This window comes from Ixodes scapularis, unplaced genomic scaffold (assembly GCF_016920785.2).
Source record: "Ixodes scapularis isolate PalLabHiFi unplaced genomic scaffold, ASM1692078v2 PGA_scaffold9__187_contigs__length_104089568, whole genome shotgun sequence".
Taxonomy (NCBI): domain Eukaryota; kingdom Metazoa; phylum Arthropoda; class Arachnida; order Ixodida; family Ixodidae; genus Ixodes; species Ixodes scapularis.
The window spans coordinates 63,316,029-63,335,694 of record NW_024609884.1 but is presented as its reverse complement, the minus strand read 5'-3'; the positions used below and the strand labels follow the sequence as shown (position 1 = coordinate 63,335,694).

The 19,666-nt window shown below is 47.5% G+C and overlaps 1 protein-coding gene across 1 annotated transcript; it reads left to right on the top strand.

The window, feature by feature from the left end:
- The first annotated feature begins 307 nt into the window (after positions 1-307).
- LOC121048410 lies at positions 308-19,466 on the top strand. Its single transcript, XM_040504715.1, has 4 exons — positions 308-353; positions 3,895-4,050; positions 18,887-19,021; positions 19,309-19,466. Exons 1-4 carry the CDS (start codon positions 311-313, stop codon positions 19,464-19,466), a joined length of 492 nt encoding a protein of 163 aa, XP_040360649.1. The 5' UTR covers positions 308-310.
- The last annotated feature ends 200 nt before the right edge of the window (positions 19,467-19,666 follow it).

Genomic DNA, 19,666 nt, shown 5'->3' with positions numbered 1-19,666 from the left:
ACCACTCTCCTTTGTCCTTTCCGTGGATGATCTGATCATTTCAGTCTCAGTGGTCGCTATTTACTGGCCCGAGGCGCTCGTGACAGTAATACTTAGCAGAACGTAAAGAACTCATTGAGGTGCTTGAAAGACTTCCCCTATTGGTAAGCTCCAAAGCGCTCGGGTCACAAGATCGTCGCAATTACAACACTGCAAACAAGCCATTTGCGGTGAGAGCAAGGCAGCTCAATCGCACTGTCACAGACGTTCTGAGGCGTTTCCCTAATGCGGCATGGTGCCTCGTTTTCTTCTCTTCGCGTAGACTTTCGTCATGTGGAGTCACATCGAGGGAGCCCTGCAGATGAGACCTTTAGGTGCGTACTTTTTACATCGTCCACCTTTCCAAGGCGAATTACATAAACTGCCCAGCACGACGCGCATACGCGGGCTTTAACCAAATTGCTCACTTCCAGCTGCAACGGAGCGGTGCGCCGCGCGACCTCGAAAAATTATGTACTAGACAGACAAATTGTTCCCTGCTACCTCGAGAGAGTAAACTATTACACTAATTTGCGCCCCTTTGTTTTTTTCGTGCCTATGTCTTGCCTTGTCGGTACCTTATTTGTACGGCAAACAAAGACAAAAAAAAAAAAATAAGGCGAAAAGGTAAAAGAGAACGCGTCGTCGCCGGACAACGCATATAGGAGTTGACGTGGAATGTATGGTTTCTCTCTGATTCTCTCCCTCTATCTTTTTCTTTCTCATCAGCTTCCAACTCATTTTTATTTGTTTGGAAACTTTGTTTCTACGGAAACTCGGAGATCCCACAAAAACACGTGAGGAGGGATTTTTATCCGCAAACGGTTTGAAGGATGAAATGAATAATTGCATCCAGTGACCCAGCACGGAGGGCACTGGTTAGTGTCATGACCGCTTTCTGGTTCTTCTTTCTTTCTCGCCCAGTGTTTATCTTCCTCAATAACTAGGCCTCAGCTGTCACTGCCGATGACAGTCCCAGGCTCGGCCGTCACTTTCAGCGAGTAGAAGAGAACATCCCGCGGGCTTAGTTGGACCGCTTGCTTCGCTCGCCGGTGGATCGGTGGCGTAGAGGTTGACCCGATCCTTCACCGGGAAAATGTTTGAAGGGCAGTCTCCCACAATATAAAAGACCCATTCGCCTAGGCAGTGCATGTGGCGGTGCTATAGTGCACTTAGGCCAGATGTTTGTTTGTTTTTCGTTTTTGTTTAAGAATTTAGAACACAGGTTTTTTATTTTTTTTTATTTCCTCGCTTCAATCAATGCGGGCCTGGCCAAAGCGAATTCAGTACAGCCGCCCGAAACTGCCTTGCCTAATGGGTTTATCATATTGTCGGAGCCTGTACGTCCTCAGAAGTGAGCTTGGCGACAACCAACGATATTAGACACGAGAGAAAAGGACGATGAAGATTTTGTTAACATTAACAGTGACGTTCCCGAAGATGCCTTGACAATGACGGGGTCGCAACAATAACGCTTCACAAATGGTATCGCTGAATGAACACTGCTCTTGGAAACGTTGCGCTCAAAGGAATAGTCGCTCGTCTTGTTTCGCCGCCAATCACAGAGGGGGCGAAGGACAGCTTTCTACAGAAGGTGAGCCAAACAAACAGCGTTTGTGACTCAGCAAAACTATAGTATTCTGGGTGTCCAAACGCAGGTTAAATATCAGGATCATTTTCTCAACCTCGTCATTGAACGGAGCAAGAGAAGAACAATTCGCTCCACTCGTGCTCTGCGGGGATTCGCTGAACGGTTACAAAGTGTAACTCCCTCAAAATGGCCACGTGGTCGGTGTTCTGTGGATCGGGCAGCACTCTAAAAAAAGTCTGTGCGTCTACTTTCACGCACCAACACTCGGAGAGCCAATCACCGCAACTTACGGAGGCAGCTCAGCGAATGACGATGCCGAAACATATGTTTAGACCAAAAAACGCAGTCTGAGTTGTGACATCAAGCAATGCAAGTGTGACGTTTTGCATTGCTTAATGTCACAACTCAGACTGCGTTTTTTGGTCTAAACATATGTTTCGGCGTCATCATTCGCTGAGCTGCCTCCGTAAGTTGCGGTGATTGGCCCTCCGAGTGTAGTGCGTGAAAGTCGACGCACAGACATTTTTTAGAGCGAGGGGGTCAACCATTGCAATCTACAAAGCGCATCGAACGAACGACGAGTTGCCAAAGATACTTCGGCTAGATGACAAAACCTGAGGAGGGGCAATGGGCAGGCGAAACGTCGCGCAAATTGTCACTGGACCGGTTCTGTGTTCGAGTCAAAGCTTGTGTGTCGCCCCGTAAGTCGCTTGGCTTTTTCGTAGACCAGTATGATTGGCTCTCTGCGCAATTAACAGAAATGCTGCAGAGGGTAAAGAGAGATCATGAGCAGGTGTTGGACGGAAGTTTGCTGCGCGCCCGCAGCAGCTTGAATACCACCTTGAACGCTAACGAGCGAACTGCCTCTCCACTGCGCAACTCCACACTCGCGACCCTCCGTTAGCCTTCCCGAAAACTTGGCACGACGCACATGAGATGTGCACAATCACGCCTGAAAGAAGCGGAAGGCGCACCTTCGACCGAACAAAGACAGCTCTCGCGACGTCAACAGCAGCTGCTGTTGCCGGGAAGCACCCGCTATTTTCGTCGGCAGCCTTAATCGCAGGGCCGCTTCTTGCTAGGTTACAAATTGCAGCGTTCTTGAATTGCGCTGTCTCTGAAAGCGACGCGAGCCGCACATCTCGGACCCGGCTGTGCCTTCTAGTCCCAGACTTGAATAGGCACAGTGACGACGTCGAGTAGCTTAACTTGAGCAGCATCGGTCATAGCCACAAAAAGCAAGATCGGGTTGACAAGGAACGCTCCCAGCTAATAATACGCATTTTCGGTGGGAAATAAATGTCATTTTTATACTATTGCGCTCCCTTGTTCACAAGCTCGTTCCGAATTCGATCAAGGCATTGACTGACTAACTGACATATCCGATGCCATGGTGCTTTGGTTGGCACCTCGCTCCTGCCCGCTGCTGGAGCATCTGCTCCCCCCATTTTCTTTTCTCTCTTTCTCTCTCTTTTGCTTTCTTTCTCTCCCTCTTGTTTAACGGGGATCTCGTATGTTCGGATGTCAAGCCGACAAGGGAAATGAAAAGATAGCGTAGCCACTCAAGTCCTCGAGGACTCTTTTCTTTCTTCTCTTTTTTTGCGCTGCCGCGTGACGGGCCGTCGCAGCTCACTCAGTCTCTTGTTCCTTGACGTCTGAGCGCTGACGAACGATCTGTGCCATTCGTCTGCGTCGTTGTCATCTCGGCGCGTCTTCGCTGAGAGGTTTGCAGCGGGGCCAACTGCGGCTGTTTTTATATCAAGGACGCGGAAGAACACGCCAGACTTGCACGGTAATCATTACAAGTAATCAAATCACTTGTAATCAATTACATTTTTTTAAATTTTGTAATCATTTGAATACATTTATTTTAAAGTAAACACGAGGGTAATCTGATTACCTTTGAAGGCACTAAAATATTCATTACCGTTACTATTTTCTCTTCCACTTCTTAACGGCGCCCTTTGTACAACTTTCCTCCCAAAGAATCCTCGAACCAAATCTCCGATAGGAGGATGGTTCACCAAAATTGCTGGGTTGACAAGATAAGTAGTTTTGAGATAGGTGATTCCAATCGAATAATGGACAGTACGAAAGACCCGCTTTTGAACCGGTAGAAATATCTCTCCTTTTGAAAATATGAAGTAATTGGAAAAAGAACGGTTACCTTTTCAAGCAACGCCCAATTACTTTCATTCTCAGGTAACTATTATCGAGGAATGTGTACAAGACTGAGCACGGTGAACGCTTTCGGGTGACCTCTAAGACCATTCTTCTGGCTCCAGGTATAATGCCATCGCATCTAGCACTCGATTCAAGTTGCAAGTCGTCGCTGGAGTGTCTTCTGTTCATCGCCAACAGTCATTGCAGCTGGCACAGGGGGGCCGTCTGCGACTGCCAGCCGTATCACGTTCGCTACAACAACTCTATGTGCTTGAAAGGTATCCACCGAGGGTGTTTTTACACTCTATCTGTTGTGACTTGGAGCGGCCGGTTTTCGATATTTATATTTCAGAAAGGCCGCCAAATGCACGAGAATCTAAGTTTGGTTATACTGTAGCTATACATAGCTCGCAAGCCTCGCCATTGCTGGGTATTGGCGACGTGCGCGATCGAAAGCGTCGCTGTGGTCGGCCTTCCCCGATTGGCCGAATGCTGACTATGACGTCAGCAAAGGATTTCTCATCGACGGAAATAAGAGGAATGTATAAACTTCAATTCTGACGGTGTTGGTAGTGTTGCTTTAAGAGCGCAATGATTTCAAGCTTCCACCATGCTCCTTACGAACACCATCGAACTTGTTCTTAGCAAGGTAATGACGTCACGAAAGGTAACCATAGGAGGGCGCCACTAAAACATCTCGCCGCTAATAAGGAGTATTCACTAAACGCCATATTTGTGGGTGCTGTTTAGAGCGCATGCTCAGAACGAGCCATCATTAATAGGCTGCTAAGACCGGCAACCTTGAGGGTGCGGGATGCACGTTACAGAAGAACTGTGGAAGCTCGCCATCAGCACGCGCTCAGCAGCCGCGCACACAGCTATGGCCGCCAGTGAATACTTCCTATTGGCGACGTGCGCGATCAAAAGCGTCGCTGTGTTTGGCTTTCCACGATTGGCCGAATACTGACTATTACGTGAGCAAAGGTTTTCTCTTCGACAGAAATAAGAGCAATGTACGAACTTCACTTGTGACGGTGTTGGCGGTGTTGGTTTCAGAGCGCAATGATTTTAAGCTTCTACCATGCTAATTACAAACACCGTCGAACTTGTTGTTCGCAAGGTAATGACGTCACGAGAGGAAACCATAGGAGGGCGCCACCAAAACATCTCGCCGCTAATACTGATGGTTATTTCTACTTGTACTGGTTCCTTCGAACTGCAACTTCTGCGGTGTGAAACTAACACAGCGGACCGAACGCTAGCGGCGCATAAAATGCTGGCATGGCCGCGAATGACGTTACATGCAAGCTATGTATACTCGCGTAAACTGTGTAAGATATATCGGCGAGGACACAATACACGACGAACACTGCTCGGAATGTACAAATTCCCATTGACGCGCGCCCGAATAGCCTCAGCCGACAGCGTCTCCGCCCTCCAGACGCCGCAACTGAGGAAACAAGAAACAAAGAAAGCAAAACAAAACTGGGCTGAAATCGCTGCTGCGCCGCCACGCTGATTCTCGAAGAAATGCGTTAGTATTTCGCGCAGCGGTAGTGTATAAGAAAGCAATATGCAGCCGCGCAGCACCTTTCCGCAAGGTGAACATTCCAGAAAACCCTCTTCTCTCTGGTGCAAGCAGATCAGGTCACTTAGCGTGTGCGCGAAGGCCCTGTGCGCGGTGCGCGGAACACGACAGAGCCATTTCGTTGTTGTGCATACATGTTGTGCATACAGGGGCGACGACACCGTGCGCTTACGACCCGGTGACATGATAACTGCGCTTTAAGAAGTGCGTGGTAGGCCGAAGTACGGAACTGCAGCCTGCGTGCGTCCACAGGTCTCGAAAGCCGGGGGCAGGAGCTTCCGGAGTTGTTCAAAGCGTACACCCGCACGCCGACCGCGTGACGTAACACCTATACTCGGCGACAACGTTTCTTGGCAATGCAGTGGAAGTTTTGGAGTGCCCGCGCACAGCCTTATCCAGCGCTCAAAATGGGATTGCATGGGAACTCGTGCCTGTACCGTCCACTGCATTGCCAAGAAAGGTTGTCGCCGAGTATAGGAACCGAGGGGCAGTGGGGGACAGCGGGGCTAGGGCGAACTTGGACAACCGGCGTGGCGCCGCGAGGCGGCGTGTTAAGGGTGTCTTAATCCAAGGTGGGTTAATAGTTTTTAATGATCGTCCGCAGACTGATGTCGTCAAGCGGCGTTAACTTGGGGGGGGGGGGGGGGGGGGGGGGGGCGGGGGCGGGGGGAAGGGGGTGGTTGACACGCGCCTCAGTGATACACCCACCGTCCCCCACTGCGCAGCACCGAAATTGGCGAGGAAGGACGTCGCCGGCGATCTTCGGTTGCTAGGTGTTACGCGGGACTGTGGCGTCATCCCGTGCCCCCGTTGCGAACTTTGAATACGTGTGTTCTAACCCGTTCGAGCTCAGTGCATGCACCAGGGCACTAATGCTTACGCATTAAAAAAGTGACTCGTGCCAATTGCTCCCGGGCGCGCGCTCTTACGGTTCGGAGAGTCTGCTCTCCTGAAGGACGCTGGCCTGAACACCGTGCCAGAGATCTCTCCGTTTCAAAGCGTTCATAGAACTGTTACTGCCTCGAGCACCGATGAGAGGTGCTCACTCGCACTATTCACTTCTGAAATGTCAGAAAAAGCTGCCCGCGAGTATAGACTATTGCAAAGAAGGCATCTGGCCTCCGCCGTGTTCTTGCTCGTGTGAGCAAGCACGTGCAAGTGAAATCTTGCCAAAGCTACTTTCACGCGCATGCTGCACGTGCTTGTACGCGTGGGGCTTCAGTCGAGAACCCATGTTTGCAAACGTCTATTAGCGGCGAGATGTTTCGGTGGTGCCCTCGTATGGTTCGCTCTCGTGACGTCATTACCTTGCAAACAACAAGTTCGATGGTGTTTGTAAGGCGCATGCTGGAAGCTTGAAATGATTGCGTTCTGACAGCAACACTGGCAACAGCATCAAAATTGAAGTTCTTACATTTCTCTTGTTTCCGTCGTTGAGAAATCCTTTGCTGACATCATAGTCAGCATTCGGTCGATTGCAGAGGGCCGACCACAGCGACGTTTCGGATCGCTCACGTCGCCAATAAACCATTCCAGAAAAGACCTGCAGAGCGGTGCCATTTTCCGCGGTCGTGCGTATTGCGCGTGCTCTGCTCGATTTCCGAAGCCACGAACACGCTCGTGCTCGCCTGTGGAGATTGCACATAAAGCTGTGGATTTGTAATTAATAGAAAGATGTATAGAAGACGCAAAATAGATGTGCCAAGCATTCTATTGGATGTACAATATTTATTTCAATGTCAGAGACATGGTTTCCACGGAACGTCTTAGCACCATGATGGAGGGCATTTCGAATTCTTCTTACCGAAAAAAAAAAGCAAAAGTAGTGGTGAGAAATGTGTCCTGCGTGAGGAACGCACCCAGCAGCATAACCACCACAATGGCAGGTGCATGTGGCGTCAGTTCAAGTCATGTATTCGCAACTGCAGCCCGCCGCTCGCCCTCTGGCGGACGAGTGAAGAACCAGTGGAGCGGGGACGGCGACGGAGGCGGTGGCCGGGACTATATCGGCCCTGGTGCTACTGTTACCGCATGGTTCTGGCGGGCGTGTTCTTGCATCGTGCAGTGTTAACGAAAAAAGCGAGTGCCCTCAAATAAAAATTGTTGCGTTCCACTTCGGAACTTTTAAAAATCAACATGCTAATTTTCTTAACGCACGTCAACATCTCTGTTACCTGTGATATGCTCCTGCTCTGACCGCTTCGTGTTTGTAGCCAAACAGATTAATTTTAGCACACTGACCAGCTTCGGCGAGCAGACGCACGGGAAATCCTGGAGAATCCCCAGCCCAGCATGCGATATTCGGTGCTTTAGTCGCTTCGGAAAGCGACTAAAGCGCGTGCCGTAGTGACGAACCCTGCAAGTGGCACCAGCCAAAAGCCTCATTTCCCCCACGAATACATGGCTTGCACTTGACGTCATGGTACCGTACAAATGGTAAATTTTGGTAATTACTAATGGTTTTTTTATAGAAAAACAAATTCGGTGGGGCGAAACGCTCGCTTCAGAAGGTAAGCCGGCAGCAGCAAGTTTTTCACAAAGGCCGCTGGTGTGACGTCCGTGCAATCCATATAGTATAAACCAGAGCAAAGACGACAGGCATTAATCTTCAATTGTCCCGTGCACTGCATGAGGCGACTGAGTTTTTTTTTGTTACTGCGGGTGCACGCTTCGCTGGTAATGTGAGAGCACCACTGAACGTTAACAAATTCCTAAGAGTATACATTGACCATAAGAACTGACAAACCAATCGTAGAATTCGTTTTTAGGTTGGTGATTCTTGGTGCAGTGATATATGCAGCGTTTAGAAGAATATGTTTTTTGACACGGAAGGTCATTGGCTGTGACTGGTCACGTAATCACTTATCATGAGATAAGCAAATAAACCCGCCAGATTTTGCGGAGAATACGCTAAAGTGGGGTTTCCTCTAAACCTGGCATATTCATATTTTTTTCTCTATTGTTACGCTTTTGCATCTAGCTTTGGCGTCTAGCTTTGACGTCTCACGTTTTCAGCAGGTTACCTTCTGTTGGTTTTAAAGCTCTCCAGAAGAGACCGATCTAACCAGCAGTTTGATTACGCCACCGTTGCCGCAATGCATTGAGGGAACTTTAGTCTTTCTGCACGTGTCCGAACCTCGCTGGAACTCTGCACGTGCAGAGCACGAGACAGCAAGAGCCGTCTCGGGCACTGCCGCCTGCGGGGCAGCAAGAGCCGTCTCGGGCACTGCCGCCTGCTTTTGTGAACTAAAGTTAGGGCGGCTTCACGCATGTGCCGAACCCTTGGTGAGATTGATTTATTCCAAACCTTGTACAGGACGCTCTGGCGGCTGGCCAAAGTTTCGTTCGCGTGCACTGGTCCAATGCTTACACTCACTGCTCGCACATCAGGGGCACAAACTCTTGACTGCAGTGTCACAGAAAGTTGACCCCAAGAATAAAGAGGATTCACTGGCGGCTATAGTCGTGTGCTCTGTTGTCAAGCACGCGTGCTGGCAGCGAACATTCACCAGATTTATTTCGCACTGTCAAAACAGTTGTTCATGGGAGACAGTAAGTTAATTGCTTCCCCCATATCTCGTGCTGATGACGACATGTGGATGCTTTGTATTAGCGACGAGATGTTTCGGTGGCCCCCTCTTAAGGTTCCTATCCGTGACGTCACGACCAGGAGTATCAATTGACCCCGTAAGTGTGACGTCACCGCTCCCAAGAAACCCTTGCTTGGAGTCATCGCGTCCTTAAACCAACCGTCGAAGGTGACGAATCTCGGATCCCTCTTATCTCCATTAGTAAAAGTAGAATTCGCCATACTCAAGACGTCAAAGTGAGTACTTGGCCAATTGTGGAACATTAACCACAGTGACACTCTTGGACGCCGATTTTGCCAATGCTCCGAAACACTGAGGGAGAAGAGGAGACGTCAGAACGCCGAGCTCCGATTGGAACGATTAGTGGGGAGACTTACTGCACTCGTCGAACGCGGTCGAATGCGAGAGCCAACACCGGACGTCGGCGTTCCGCGTTCTAACGTGTTCGACGAGTGCAGTGGAGACAAAGGCAGCTCGCTTTAGGTCTACCCACTATTCGTTCCAATCAGAGCTCGACGTTCTGACGTCTCCTCTTCTCCCTCAGTTTTTCGGAGCATCGAGATCGCACGCTCCAATGGCGATGCAGATCAAGTGGTAAGGGCCCTTTGCATTGGTGGCTGTAACGCGTTACAAGTAACGGCCCGTTGCTTTTTTTTTTTTTCGGTAACGTAGTAACGTACTGCTTACGTTTTCAAAACTCTAACGCGTAATGTACTTAAGGTACTTAATTCAAGTAACGGGTGACGTAGTTACGTTACATCTTCCTAAAACTTAAAAAAAATTGCACTTAAGATATGTTCGTGTATTTAGGCGCCAAATTATACGAATTTTTGCGTTTTTCACGTTTTACTCTGCTTTCTTCCTCGTGAGTATTCGGATGGAACCGTAAAGAAGATGTGGTAATTACGACGCTTCTACATGGACATGATATGTTTTTGCAAATATGGCGCTTAGGCACACTTGTGACGTCGAAACAATAAAACATTTTAACTCATAAATAAAAAGTTATGCAAAATAGCGCGCGTTACTTTTTAACGTTAACGGTTACAGTAACGCGTTCCTTTTATTTTGAGGTAGATTGGTAGCGCGTTTCTTTTATTGTCAAGTAACGAATAACGTATTTCGTTATTTTTTTTTTTTTTTTTTTTTTTTTTTTTTACAATGGAGCTGTTAAGGGCTAGTTTCCCCAGTTTCGTGTTTATGGACAAATAAATCTCGACTGAACCCTCTGGATAGCTACCGCCATCTATGAGCGATGGCGGCACATAGTACCAGCTCCGTTGCTCTTCCTTCTTCACCTGAGTGGTAGGGCTGAAAGTTGATTTTTTCTTCTTTTTTTTATTTTAGTTTGCGCAAAACTCACAAAACAACGGCATCTTTCTTCTTTCCCTATTTTTCTTTTTAATATCCAAGTTACTACGTTCTATGTGATTAGTTCGAGTGCAAACGTCTAGCCCGTCCAAACTTTATCGCGGGGTTCCTTTCAAGTAAAACGCAGACTGGAAAGGCACGTTTCAAAGCAAAGTCAAATTTGGGGGTTTTATGTGCCGAACCACCGAAGGGCACCTGGCACGCCCCAACGAAGGATTGAGTATTAATTTCGATTACCTAGAAGTGTCTTCATATGCAACCGAAGTCTTGTTTACACGGCGCCTTTTCCGCAATCAGCCGCCGTCAGATTGCGGGCCCATCGACCGGGATTTGAACCCGCACCTGGGAATTCCTAGGCCGACGCTTCGATTCTGAGTCACCGAGGCTGCACAATTCAAAGCAAGGAGCTCGTGTCGGGTCGCGCTTATAGCCTTCGCAGCTTTCATCAGCTTAAAGGGGCGGTGCTACCATTTCTGTATTTTCAATAAATAATGACTACACTCTCAGGCAAAAAGGGGTATTATTACACCCTTTGTCCCATATAATACAACCGAAAACCTCAATTCGACGTACAGCGCCCTATAGTCGAACAGGCGGCCCCAAAGTTTACGAGGGTCTTGATAGCCGTGTGGTACAACTTATTAAGATAGCTGATGTACGTATTATTGACTACAAAAAAGATTATCGGAGTTTTCTTGGCCGTACTGAAAAAGTTTTCTTTCTTTGGGCTTTGATACGTACTTTAGCAATTTAATAAGTTATATCGCACCGTTATCAAGCCCCTGGTAAAATTTGGTGCCGTCTGTTCGACTATAGGGCGCTGTACGTCGAAATGAAGTTTTGGGGTGTATTATATGCGACAAAAGGGTGTAAGGTGATACCCTTTTTTTTTAGAGTGTAGGGTTAATCCTTGATGTTCATTACCAATAAAACACCCGTTAGTTCTTTTCTCTTCTCGCAATGGCAGTCGCAAAACAAATTGAAAAAAAAAAGAGCAGCGTTCAACCTTTTAGCTTGAAGCCAGAACGAGCGGACCCACGACCTGATGCCAATTATATGTTGCTAATGTTCATCATAGTCACGGGCTGGGGCTGGCAAAGCACGTGGCACGCGCTGATTTCCAGACATTGTAAGGGCTCTGCTATTCCCGTCATTGCAGCCACTGGACTCGAGCCGCTATCCGAATACTTCTCGAGGCATTGATTGTCACGAGCCCAAGCCGAGTGTTACGCAGCGCTCGTGTTCGCTGTACGAGTTTCATCTGAATATCGTCACCAAGGGTGCCCCACGTCAACAGCGGAACTCACGACTACGCCATCAGGTTTTTCGAAGGAGAGAATAAAAAATGAAAGACGTGAAGGAGAGGGTACGGTTGAGGGGACGGTATGCCCCTCCTCCCCATTCGCACCCTCTCCCCCTCCGTCCTCCTTCTTTCACGCGCGAAACGCGCGTCGTCACGCGGCGTTTCGGCGCGGTGCCGAAACGTCACGTGTCGTTTCGGTGAAGTCACAGTAACGTTTCCGCACGTTACTTCCACCGAAACGTCACGGTGACGTTTCGGCACCGCGCCGAAGCGTCGCGTGACGTTTCGGTGTGGTGTATTATGGGACGTTCCCCATAATGCACAGCGCGGTTACGCCTACGCCGACAGCGACGCCGCTCAAGCCGGTAACGGGCGCCTAAGAGCTGCCCTCTAAAAGAGAAAGTCCGCATTGGTATACTCGGAGTTATCGTTACCAAGAAGCTTCTTGATCAGTGCCGTCGCGTACGAGCATACGAAGTCATGAACCGATATCGGGTTGGAATGTTCATAACTTTGCAGAGGCGTACAGGTCCTAATCTGGCCCAAGTAAACTCGCACAGACCGCCACTGAATTAGAAGCTTCTTCGTCGCGGTGAGATTGAAAGGATAAAAAGGAACTATTTCTTTCAGTCTTGTCTTCGCAAAGCTTGATGACGTAATTGTGGGATCGAAACCACCCGCTTGACGATAGTCGAGCGTGGCTCATGAATTGGACACGAGAACTGCGTGAGCACTCGGCTTCGGCTCGTAACTATCAATGCCTCCGCGGACACTCAGGTATTGACTCGTGTCCAACCATTGCGGTGATGAGAATAGCCCAACTCTTACAATGCCTGGAGCTCAGCTCGCGTTTTCTACCTTGCCAGCCCCAGCGCGTGGCTAGGATTAACGTTGGCGGGATCGTATAAGAAGGTATCTCAGCGAATCCAAAGGCACACGCAAAGAGGATATGAAACTAAAGAGGAATTATCAGTCGACTGTTTTAGAGAAGCTTGAGCTATTACGCTATTGGTTAGAAGCAGTATGCTAAAGAAGAAAAAAAACCGCGAGCATGTAGCGAAAGAGTGGGCTTCCGCTGGCTATTTTGTGCTAACCGTCTCATATCAGTGCAGTCTTGTACACGTTACTGAAAAATAGTAAGGAACTACATTTACAATTACTCAAGGCTTAATTGTAATTTTTTACAATTACAATTACCCTCTCATAAAAGTAAGTGACTGTTATCCCCAAAAGTAATCCTTTACTTTCGTGGTGTTACTTTCAACAATATTTTCCTCACTAAGAAACAAAGGGAAGAAGGTTATTCAAGTTCTTATTGTTGCCACCTGTTCCATTTATTGACCTTGAGTATTTTTAGCAAGAGCTGGCTCTCGAAAGTCTCGTCAGACAGTTTGCGTCATGTCTTACTGAAGCTGTCGACTGCTACGCTGAACACCTTTTGAACTGAGGCACTGGATAGGAGTGCCATATTGTGCCTCACAAATATTTAATTCTCTGCATTGAGTTTTTTCAGCAAAGCAATGGAAGTACTATTTAGCTCGAAGATAGAGCAAAGCTTCATCGTTACAGCCGTTGCCTTATATTCGAGAGTTTTAGTAGAGTTGGCAACAGTAAGGCGATAATTAAATAATAAATAAGGTTTGGCTCGATATTCTTTCTTTGGTTCTGAACAGGCCGAGCCTCGGTTGAGACGTTGGTGAATGAGTTTCCAACATATAACTATAAGTAATCGAGAGAGAAAAAAACACCAGGACACTCATAACAACAATTAATTAGAACGTTGGTTAAAACAAGGAAATGTAAACGCACGTTTGCAGTGTGCACATTTCAAAATGCCGTTCAAAAACGCACGGGGCACGGAACGACTGCAGTTTACTCCGGTGTTTTCCAAATAGACGTCCGCTGACGCCACGGGCAGTGTAGAGTAGAGTACAAAGTAAGCCACACTACAGCCCCGCTCACGAGTTTCACTCTCTCCTCAAGCCCAGAATATCAAGTCTACGTCAGCCGCCATTATGTTTTATTTGTAAAAATATCTGTTTGAGATAAGATGCGTCCTGCTCGGGTAAAAACAGGAAAAAAAGAAAATGAAGACTATTACCATTTTCGAAGTGCTCGCAAAAAGATGACTAACAAAAAGGGTGACTCTCAAAAACGGTGACTGAGAAGCAGATAACCTGGCTGGAATTCTCAAATAAAATGGGTCAACCTTAGAAGTTGGACTACAAAAAAGTAAGTAGCTTTTAAGGCAGAATCAAATAAGGTGAAAGAAGCAGAAAAAAAAAATTTTTTTCTAAAAGAAGATGATATTATCGCAGCTTTTTTTGTCGATTACATTTTGTTATAGACCAAGAAAGAACCGAGACGACCAAGAGGCGCAGCACTAGCTAGAGAATTTTTTATAGTTGCAACTCGCACCAGTTACGAAAATCTGGACGACCCGCGCATTTAGAATGTTCCAGGCAAAAATATGAATGGAAATCAGGCTGGAAAGCATCACAAGTTGTCACAGGCACTTATTTAGCCAGTCTGCCAGTGAACGTCAATTTCGTCACTATTCTTACCCTGGACTAGCACCTTAATCACAAAGTCACTAAACGCTTGTGCTTGATTGAGAGACACTGCATTCGGTGCAGAACGTAGTTTTCTTCCTGCTCTGGACAGTGACAATAAATTTGAGGGATGTATTTTCGCCCACAAAATTATATTTAATTATAACTGTATTTGAAATACCCACGTTTCAGTATTTAAATACACACGTCAAATACATTACCCAATTTGGAATTAAATACAAATGCAAAATACACAAAGTATTTGAAATACGTATTTCAAATACTGCCCATCCCCTGCTCTCTCTCTCTCTCTCTCTCTCTATATATATATATATATATATATATAAATTAATTCCCGGGCAAAGAGTAAAAGAAAACAAAAAGAATATATATATATATATATATATATATATATATATATATATATATATATATATATATATATATAAATTAATTCCCGGGCAAAGAGTAAAAGAAAACAAAAAGAAATAAAAGAAATGCATTTGGTGACTTATTCAGGGACACGTCTTAAATACCAAAAACCTTTTAGGGGAAGTGTCGAATTGCTGGAGCGCGAGCACTCAAAACAAGAGAATACTATGCTTCTATAAAAAAAAAAAAAAAGATTTTGGTAAAAAAAAAACACAGCATTTTTTTTTTTTGTGCTTCTTAGGTTATTATGGTAAGGGGACCCGTCACAAAGGCTCAGCCCAGTCTTGTGTCTTGTAGAGGCTAGGTATAAAATCAGCCTCGAGCAGAAGCTACTTTATCCTAAGCCCACAGGTGCTTACGGTGCCAGGGTTTCTCCAAAAATATGTGACGTAGGGGCAAACAAGCTGATTGACCCTTTTTAGCGAAAGCTACGAACTAGCGAGGAATTCCGGATCGAAAGGTTGACACAATAAAGCTAGAATGCATCGCTGATTGTGTACGGGTGCCATAGAATAGGAAAGGCCCTAGCAGAGCTGGGCACTGGCCTGAAGCGGGTTGTACTCCCGAATACCACCAACAGACTCCTCCACATTCTCTTCACTGATCAGGATGTACCGTTCAAGAGAGGATTAGTCAAGTTCTGAATGACTTAAAAAAAAAAAAATTCATAAGTGTGTAACAACTGGCAGGTGTTTACATTTTTAGTCGCAAGGGGAAATAAGGGAGACGTTAGCCATTGACTTTTTCATTTATTCAACCCTTAAAGGCCCAATGGGCATTACATAAGGGGGCGCAAGGAATATAAAATCAAAAATACAGAACACCGCATGAAGCTTTTTCTTTTGTTCGTGGCTCTATATTGGAGAGGAGAAAATAAAGCAGGCAAACTTTTTGTTGTCTGTAAATAAAATTATGGGTAGAAGGAAACTAGTGCATCTTTTTGGATACCGAAATTAAAAGTAATTTATAGGTATTTTCATTACTTTTTAAAATAATTTCGAATTGTAATTAACTATTTTTGCCGTGGTAATTTGTTCTGTAATTTTATTGCATCTTAGCCGTTTAGGCAAGGTAATTAGTAATGTAATGTAATTACAAAATAATTATTTTGTACAGCTCTGATTGTTGGATAAGCATTAGTCAAAGAAAGCCTTTTTTTTAATTTATGACGAAAATTGTTTTGTCTTTACCAGGTAGAAAACTTGTTTTTCTTAGGTTCAAACAGTCGCGCCTGCATGCAGCTTTGGCGGTGTTGTGTAGTCTGAGAGATGGCTGTTGAGTGCGCGCCATGCTTCTTATGCTCGGGAGGATTTTCTGGGACAATGTTTTCAAGCTAGGGGTCCTGGTGAGCTAGCGCACATTGAGTGCCGGCGCGAATTAAAGTTGCGCCTGCGCAATCTTCACCTTTGCTGAGCAACGTTCCTCACAACGGCTTCCGGCAGCTGCCACTTTAAATGTCGGTGCCTTCGGCGCGCCTTTCCCTTACTTGCCGAAGAACGGGCCGCTGGACATACTTTTTGCAGACAGTAAAATCGTCCACCCGCTTTATTTGCGGGAAACAGACGCCTTATTCTAAAGGACTGTTGATAGACAATTGCGAGCATATGATGCTCCGACTGGAGCCCCATGTGTGCAAGCAGGTGCCGCTTGAACATAGCTTCGGCAAGCTTGCAATTGCGCGGGCGGGCTTGTCCACAGAAGCAGAGACATGGCGGTGGCTGCAAGTCGCCTTGCTTGCCATCGTCACTACAGGAGCGTTTGCTTCGTTTTCTTATATTACGTCATGATGCGAAAGGGAGTTACCGGGACGTCTGCGCTTCGTATGTCACGTGCAAAGCTACGCCTTGAATTGGTTACCGCGCTTCGTACGCAACACGTGACTCAGCGTCGTGAGCAGACGTAAGCGCCGTAACGTAATGCAACGTAAGCATGCACCTTTCTAATGTTTACAAATCCACAGCCCATCGTGCGATCTCCACAGCCCAGCACGCGCGGGATCGTAGCTTCCGAAAGCGAGGAAAACACGCGTCATACGCACGAACTCTGAAGGTGGCGCCTGCCTGAAGCGCCGAATGCGGGTGGAAACTAAGGGAGAGGAGGATACGAGAGCGGCGTGGAGACGCGAGAGCGCCGAGCTCTGACTGAAAGGATTAGTGGACAGACGCAAAGCTAGCTGTATGTCTACTCAGTGCTGTTCGAACGCGCACTCCAAACGCCGGACGATGGCGTTCGGCGTTCGAACGCGTTCGACAGTGAGTAGAGATAAATTACAGCTATAGTTTTGCGTCTACCCACTAATTCCAACTGGAGCTCGGCGCTCTGCAGACGTCCCCGCGCGCTTTCATCTCCTCCCCTCCCGTAGTTTCCACCCGCGCGCTTATGTGCGAGCGTAGCCAGTGCTACCTAGAAGACAAGGGCCGTGCATTTGACGTCATCATTAGTGGATCCCCGAGCCGGCCGGCCCGAGCGGAAAACACGCTGAAGGTCGAAGAGAGTTGCCGCAAAGCGGCAAACGCGCACTCTTAGAAAAAAAAACAAAAAAAAAACGGTATACATTCTTACACCCTTTGTCCCATATAAGACACCCCAAAACTTCAGTTCGACGCTGAGTGCGCTGACGTCGAACCAATGGCATTAACTTTCACGAGCGGCTTGATAGCGGAGTAGTACAACTTATTAAAATAACTAAGGTACGTGTTACTAAAAAAAAAAGTAATCGGGGTTTGCTTGGCCCCCACTGCACTCTTTCTGCAGTAGGGCCAAGAAAACTTTCTGTAGATATTGATACTTCAGCTGTTTTAATGAGGTATATCTCCCCACCGTTATCAAGCCCCTCCTAAACGTTGGGGCCGTCTGTTCGACTTCAGTGCACCGTACATACGCCGAACTAAAGCTTTGGGGTGAATTGTATGGGACAACCCCCCCTCCCTTTTTTTTTAGAGCGCGACGCTAGGACGCGGAACCGCCAAGATGGACGCGTCCCTCTCGGCGGTTCCGCGTCCTATAGCGTCGCTTCTCGTTGTCAGAAACTGCGAGAAGCATTGGCGGCGACGCTGACGTGAACTATAGGCGGCGGGGGCTGCGTGACTCCACTAGTGCTCACGTTTCGGGCATTACGTCCGAGCGCAGCGGATGTTACGAGCCATCGGAGCCAAACCAAGGCCGTGTTCATCGTCACGTGACCTTGGAGAGGAGGCCCAGCGACGCGCGGAAAGCGTATCACGAGCTACGTCCACAGAGCGGGATTGGCTGGAATAGCTCGTAGGCGTCCGCTCCATCCGGACGTAAGGTTGAACGGAGTATAGATGGTATTGGCGTAGCAGAAGCTACAAGGGCGCGATCCGCGCTTTCGAGTATCCCAGCCAAGCACACGCGCTCGCGCACAGTGCAAGCATCGTACAGGGAAACGTGCTCGTTTCTGTAGTAGCTCGTACGTAAAGTGAAACGAACCATATAGGGAGTGTTCACACGTAGCCATTTGGACCAGCTGTGGCTAATATCAGTTTTCCTGCACCACAAAAGATCAGCTTCGATAGTGTAGAATGACTGTTGTGGTAGAGCTTGATGTCGACATACGCAAAGCAGCAGCTTACACAGCAAGGGCGGCCAGTGATTACACCCTATATATTGCTCCGATATTCGCGTAAAAACTACTAATCGTGGTAAAATCGCAGCTTGGCACGCGCATGTTTCTTCGCTTCGGAAAGCGACCAAAGCGCGCGTCATACGCCTGATCGCTTAAAAATGATACCGACCCGAAGCGCTTTTCTGGAATGGCCTACTAAGCCATGCATGAACACGTGAGTTGTTAATCTCGAAAACAAACTGAGTAGGCTTCGGCAGCATACGACATATATTACACGGTATATAGAGGACTTTTCGCAGATTCCATGAATTGGGTTAACAAAACTAACAAGTGTGATTCCCAACAAACTTTGTATCTTCAGCTGTTGTCAGGCCGCGCTTAAACCGGCACTGTTACCTCTGCTCCTTCAAATTCTAAAGACTTCAGAAAAGTGGAAAAACGCGGTGCCAGACAAAACGGCCTCGTGCTAAACGCGTAAAAAAAGAAAAAAGAAAAAAAAAAAGAAGTCGTAGACGCGTTCGGGGTTAGCAGTGTGAAGAAATGCCCCATTTTTATTAACATTTCCGAGGCCAACTCTTGGGGTAAAACAGCACACCGTGTCCCTGTCAAGCGTCGAATAAACAAAAACTGGAACGGTCGTTACGCATTCCGCGGGCCTTCGCTGACCAGCCTGCGTGACTTCTCCATTCCAGCGTCTCTGTTATCCTACGGCTGTGCAATGGATGAACAATGCTCACGGCGGGTGCCTCACAGCCAGTGCGGTTCCAAGGGACTATGCGAGTGTCAGAAAAACTACCTCCCATACCGCCTGGACAAGTGCCTGCCTCGTAAGTAGCCCGATCTTGCTTGTTTATCCCCCCGCGGTATCCCCTCGTAATTATAACTGACCCCGAAGATGAGAGAAGCGCGCAAACGAAACGACAGCATGTGCAAAACTCGGCTGACGGCTTCTGCCGACGGCGTGCACGAAGTTCTTGACGCGCGCCCTGGCAGGGGCCCTCTTTACACAAGGGCGGGAGGCGCGTTGCCGGACGCGGGGAGGCCAACGTCGCTGCTCCTCGGGCGTCACTCAGAAGCGTCAGGTTTTCTTTCCTGTTTTTGTCTCCTTTCCCAGCCGCTAAGTTGGAAGAGTACTGCCTCAACGATCTCCAGTGCAAGATGGCCAACCGATTCAGCTACTGCAAGTACATCATACCGAGGGTGTACGGCAAGTGCAAGTGTCCCAGCGGGTACATGCTCACGCACGACCAAGAATGTATGCCTTGTGAGTAGATTTGAGCAATCCGCATGTTCAAGCAAATGCAGTCTTCTTGTTTCCCTTTTTTACGACGAAAGAACACATGCGGGAAGGATTTGTCAGACAGAGTTCATTATGGACAGGGTGTGACTTTTTCGGTGTCCAAACTCGGTGTAGATTTTTCGGTTTTTTATTTAGGGGAAAAAAAGTGAACATATCAAAGCTCACACATTTG

Excerpts from the sequence above, each read along its gene's own strand:
- LOC121048410 (XM_040504715.1), top strand. The coding sequence starts at position 311 with ATGTGGAGTCACATCGAGGGAGCCCTGCAGATGAGACCTTTAG. Across the intron at positions 354-3,894 it reads CCTGCAGATGAGACCTTTAG|GTATAATGCCATCGCATCTA; the intron begins GTGCGTACTTTT and ends TTCTGGCTCCAG. Across the intron at positions 4,051-18,886 it reads CAACTCTATGTGCTTGAAAG|CGTCTCTGTTATCCTACGGC; the intron begins GTATCCACCGAG and ends TCTCCATTCCAG.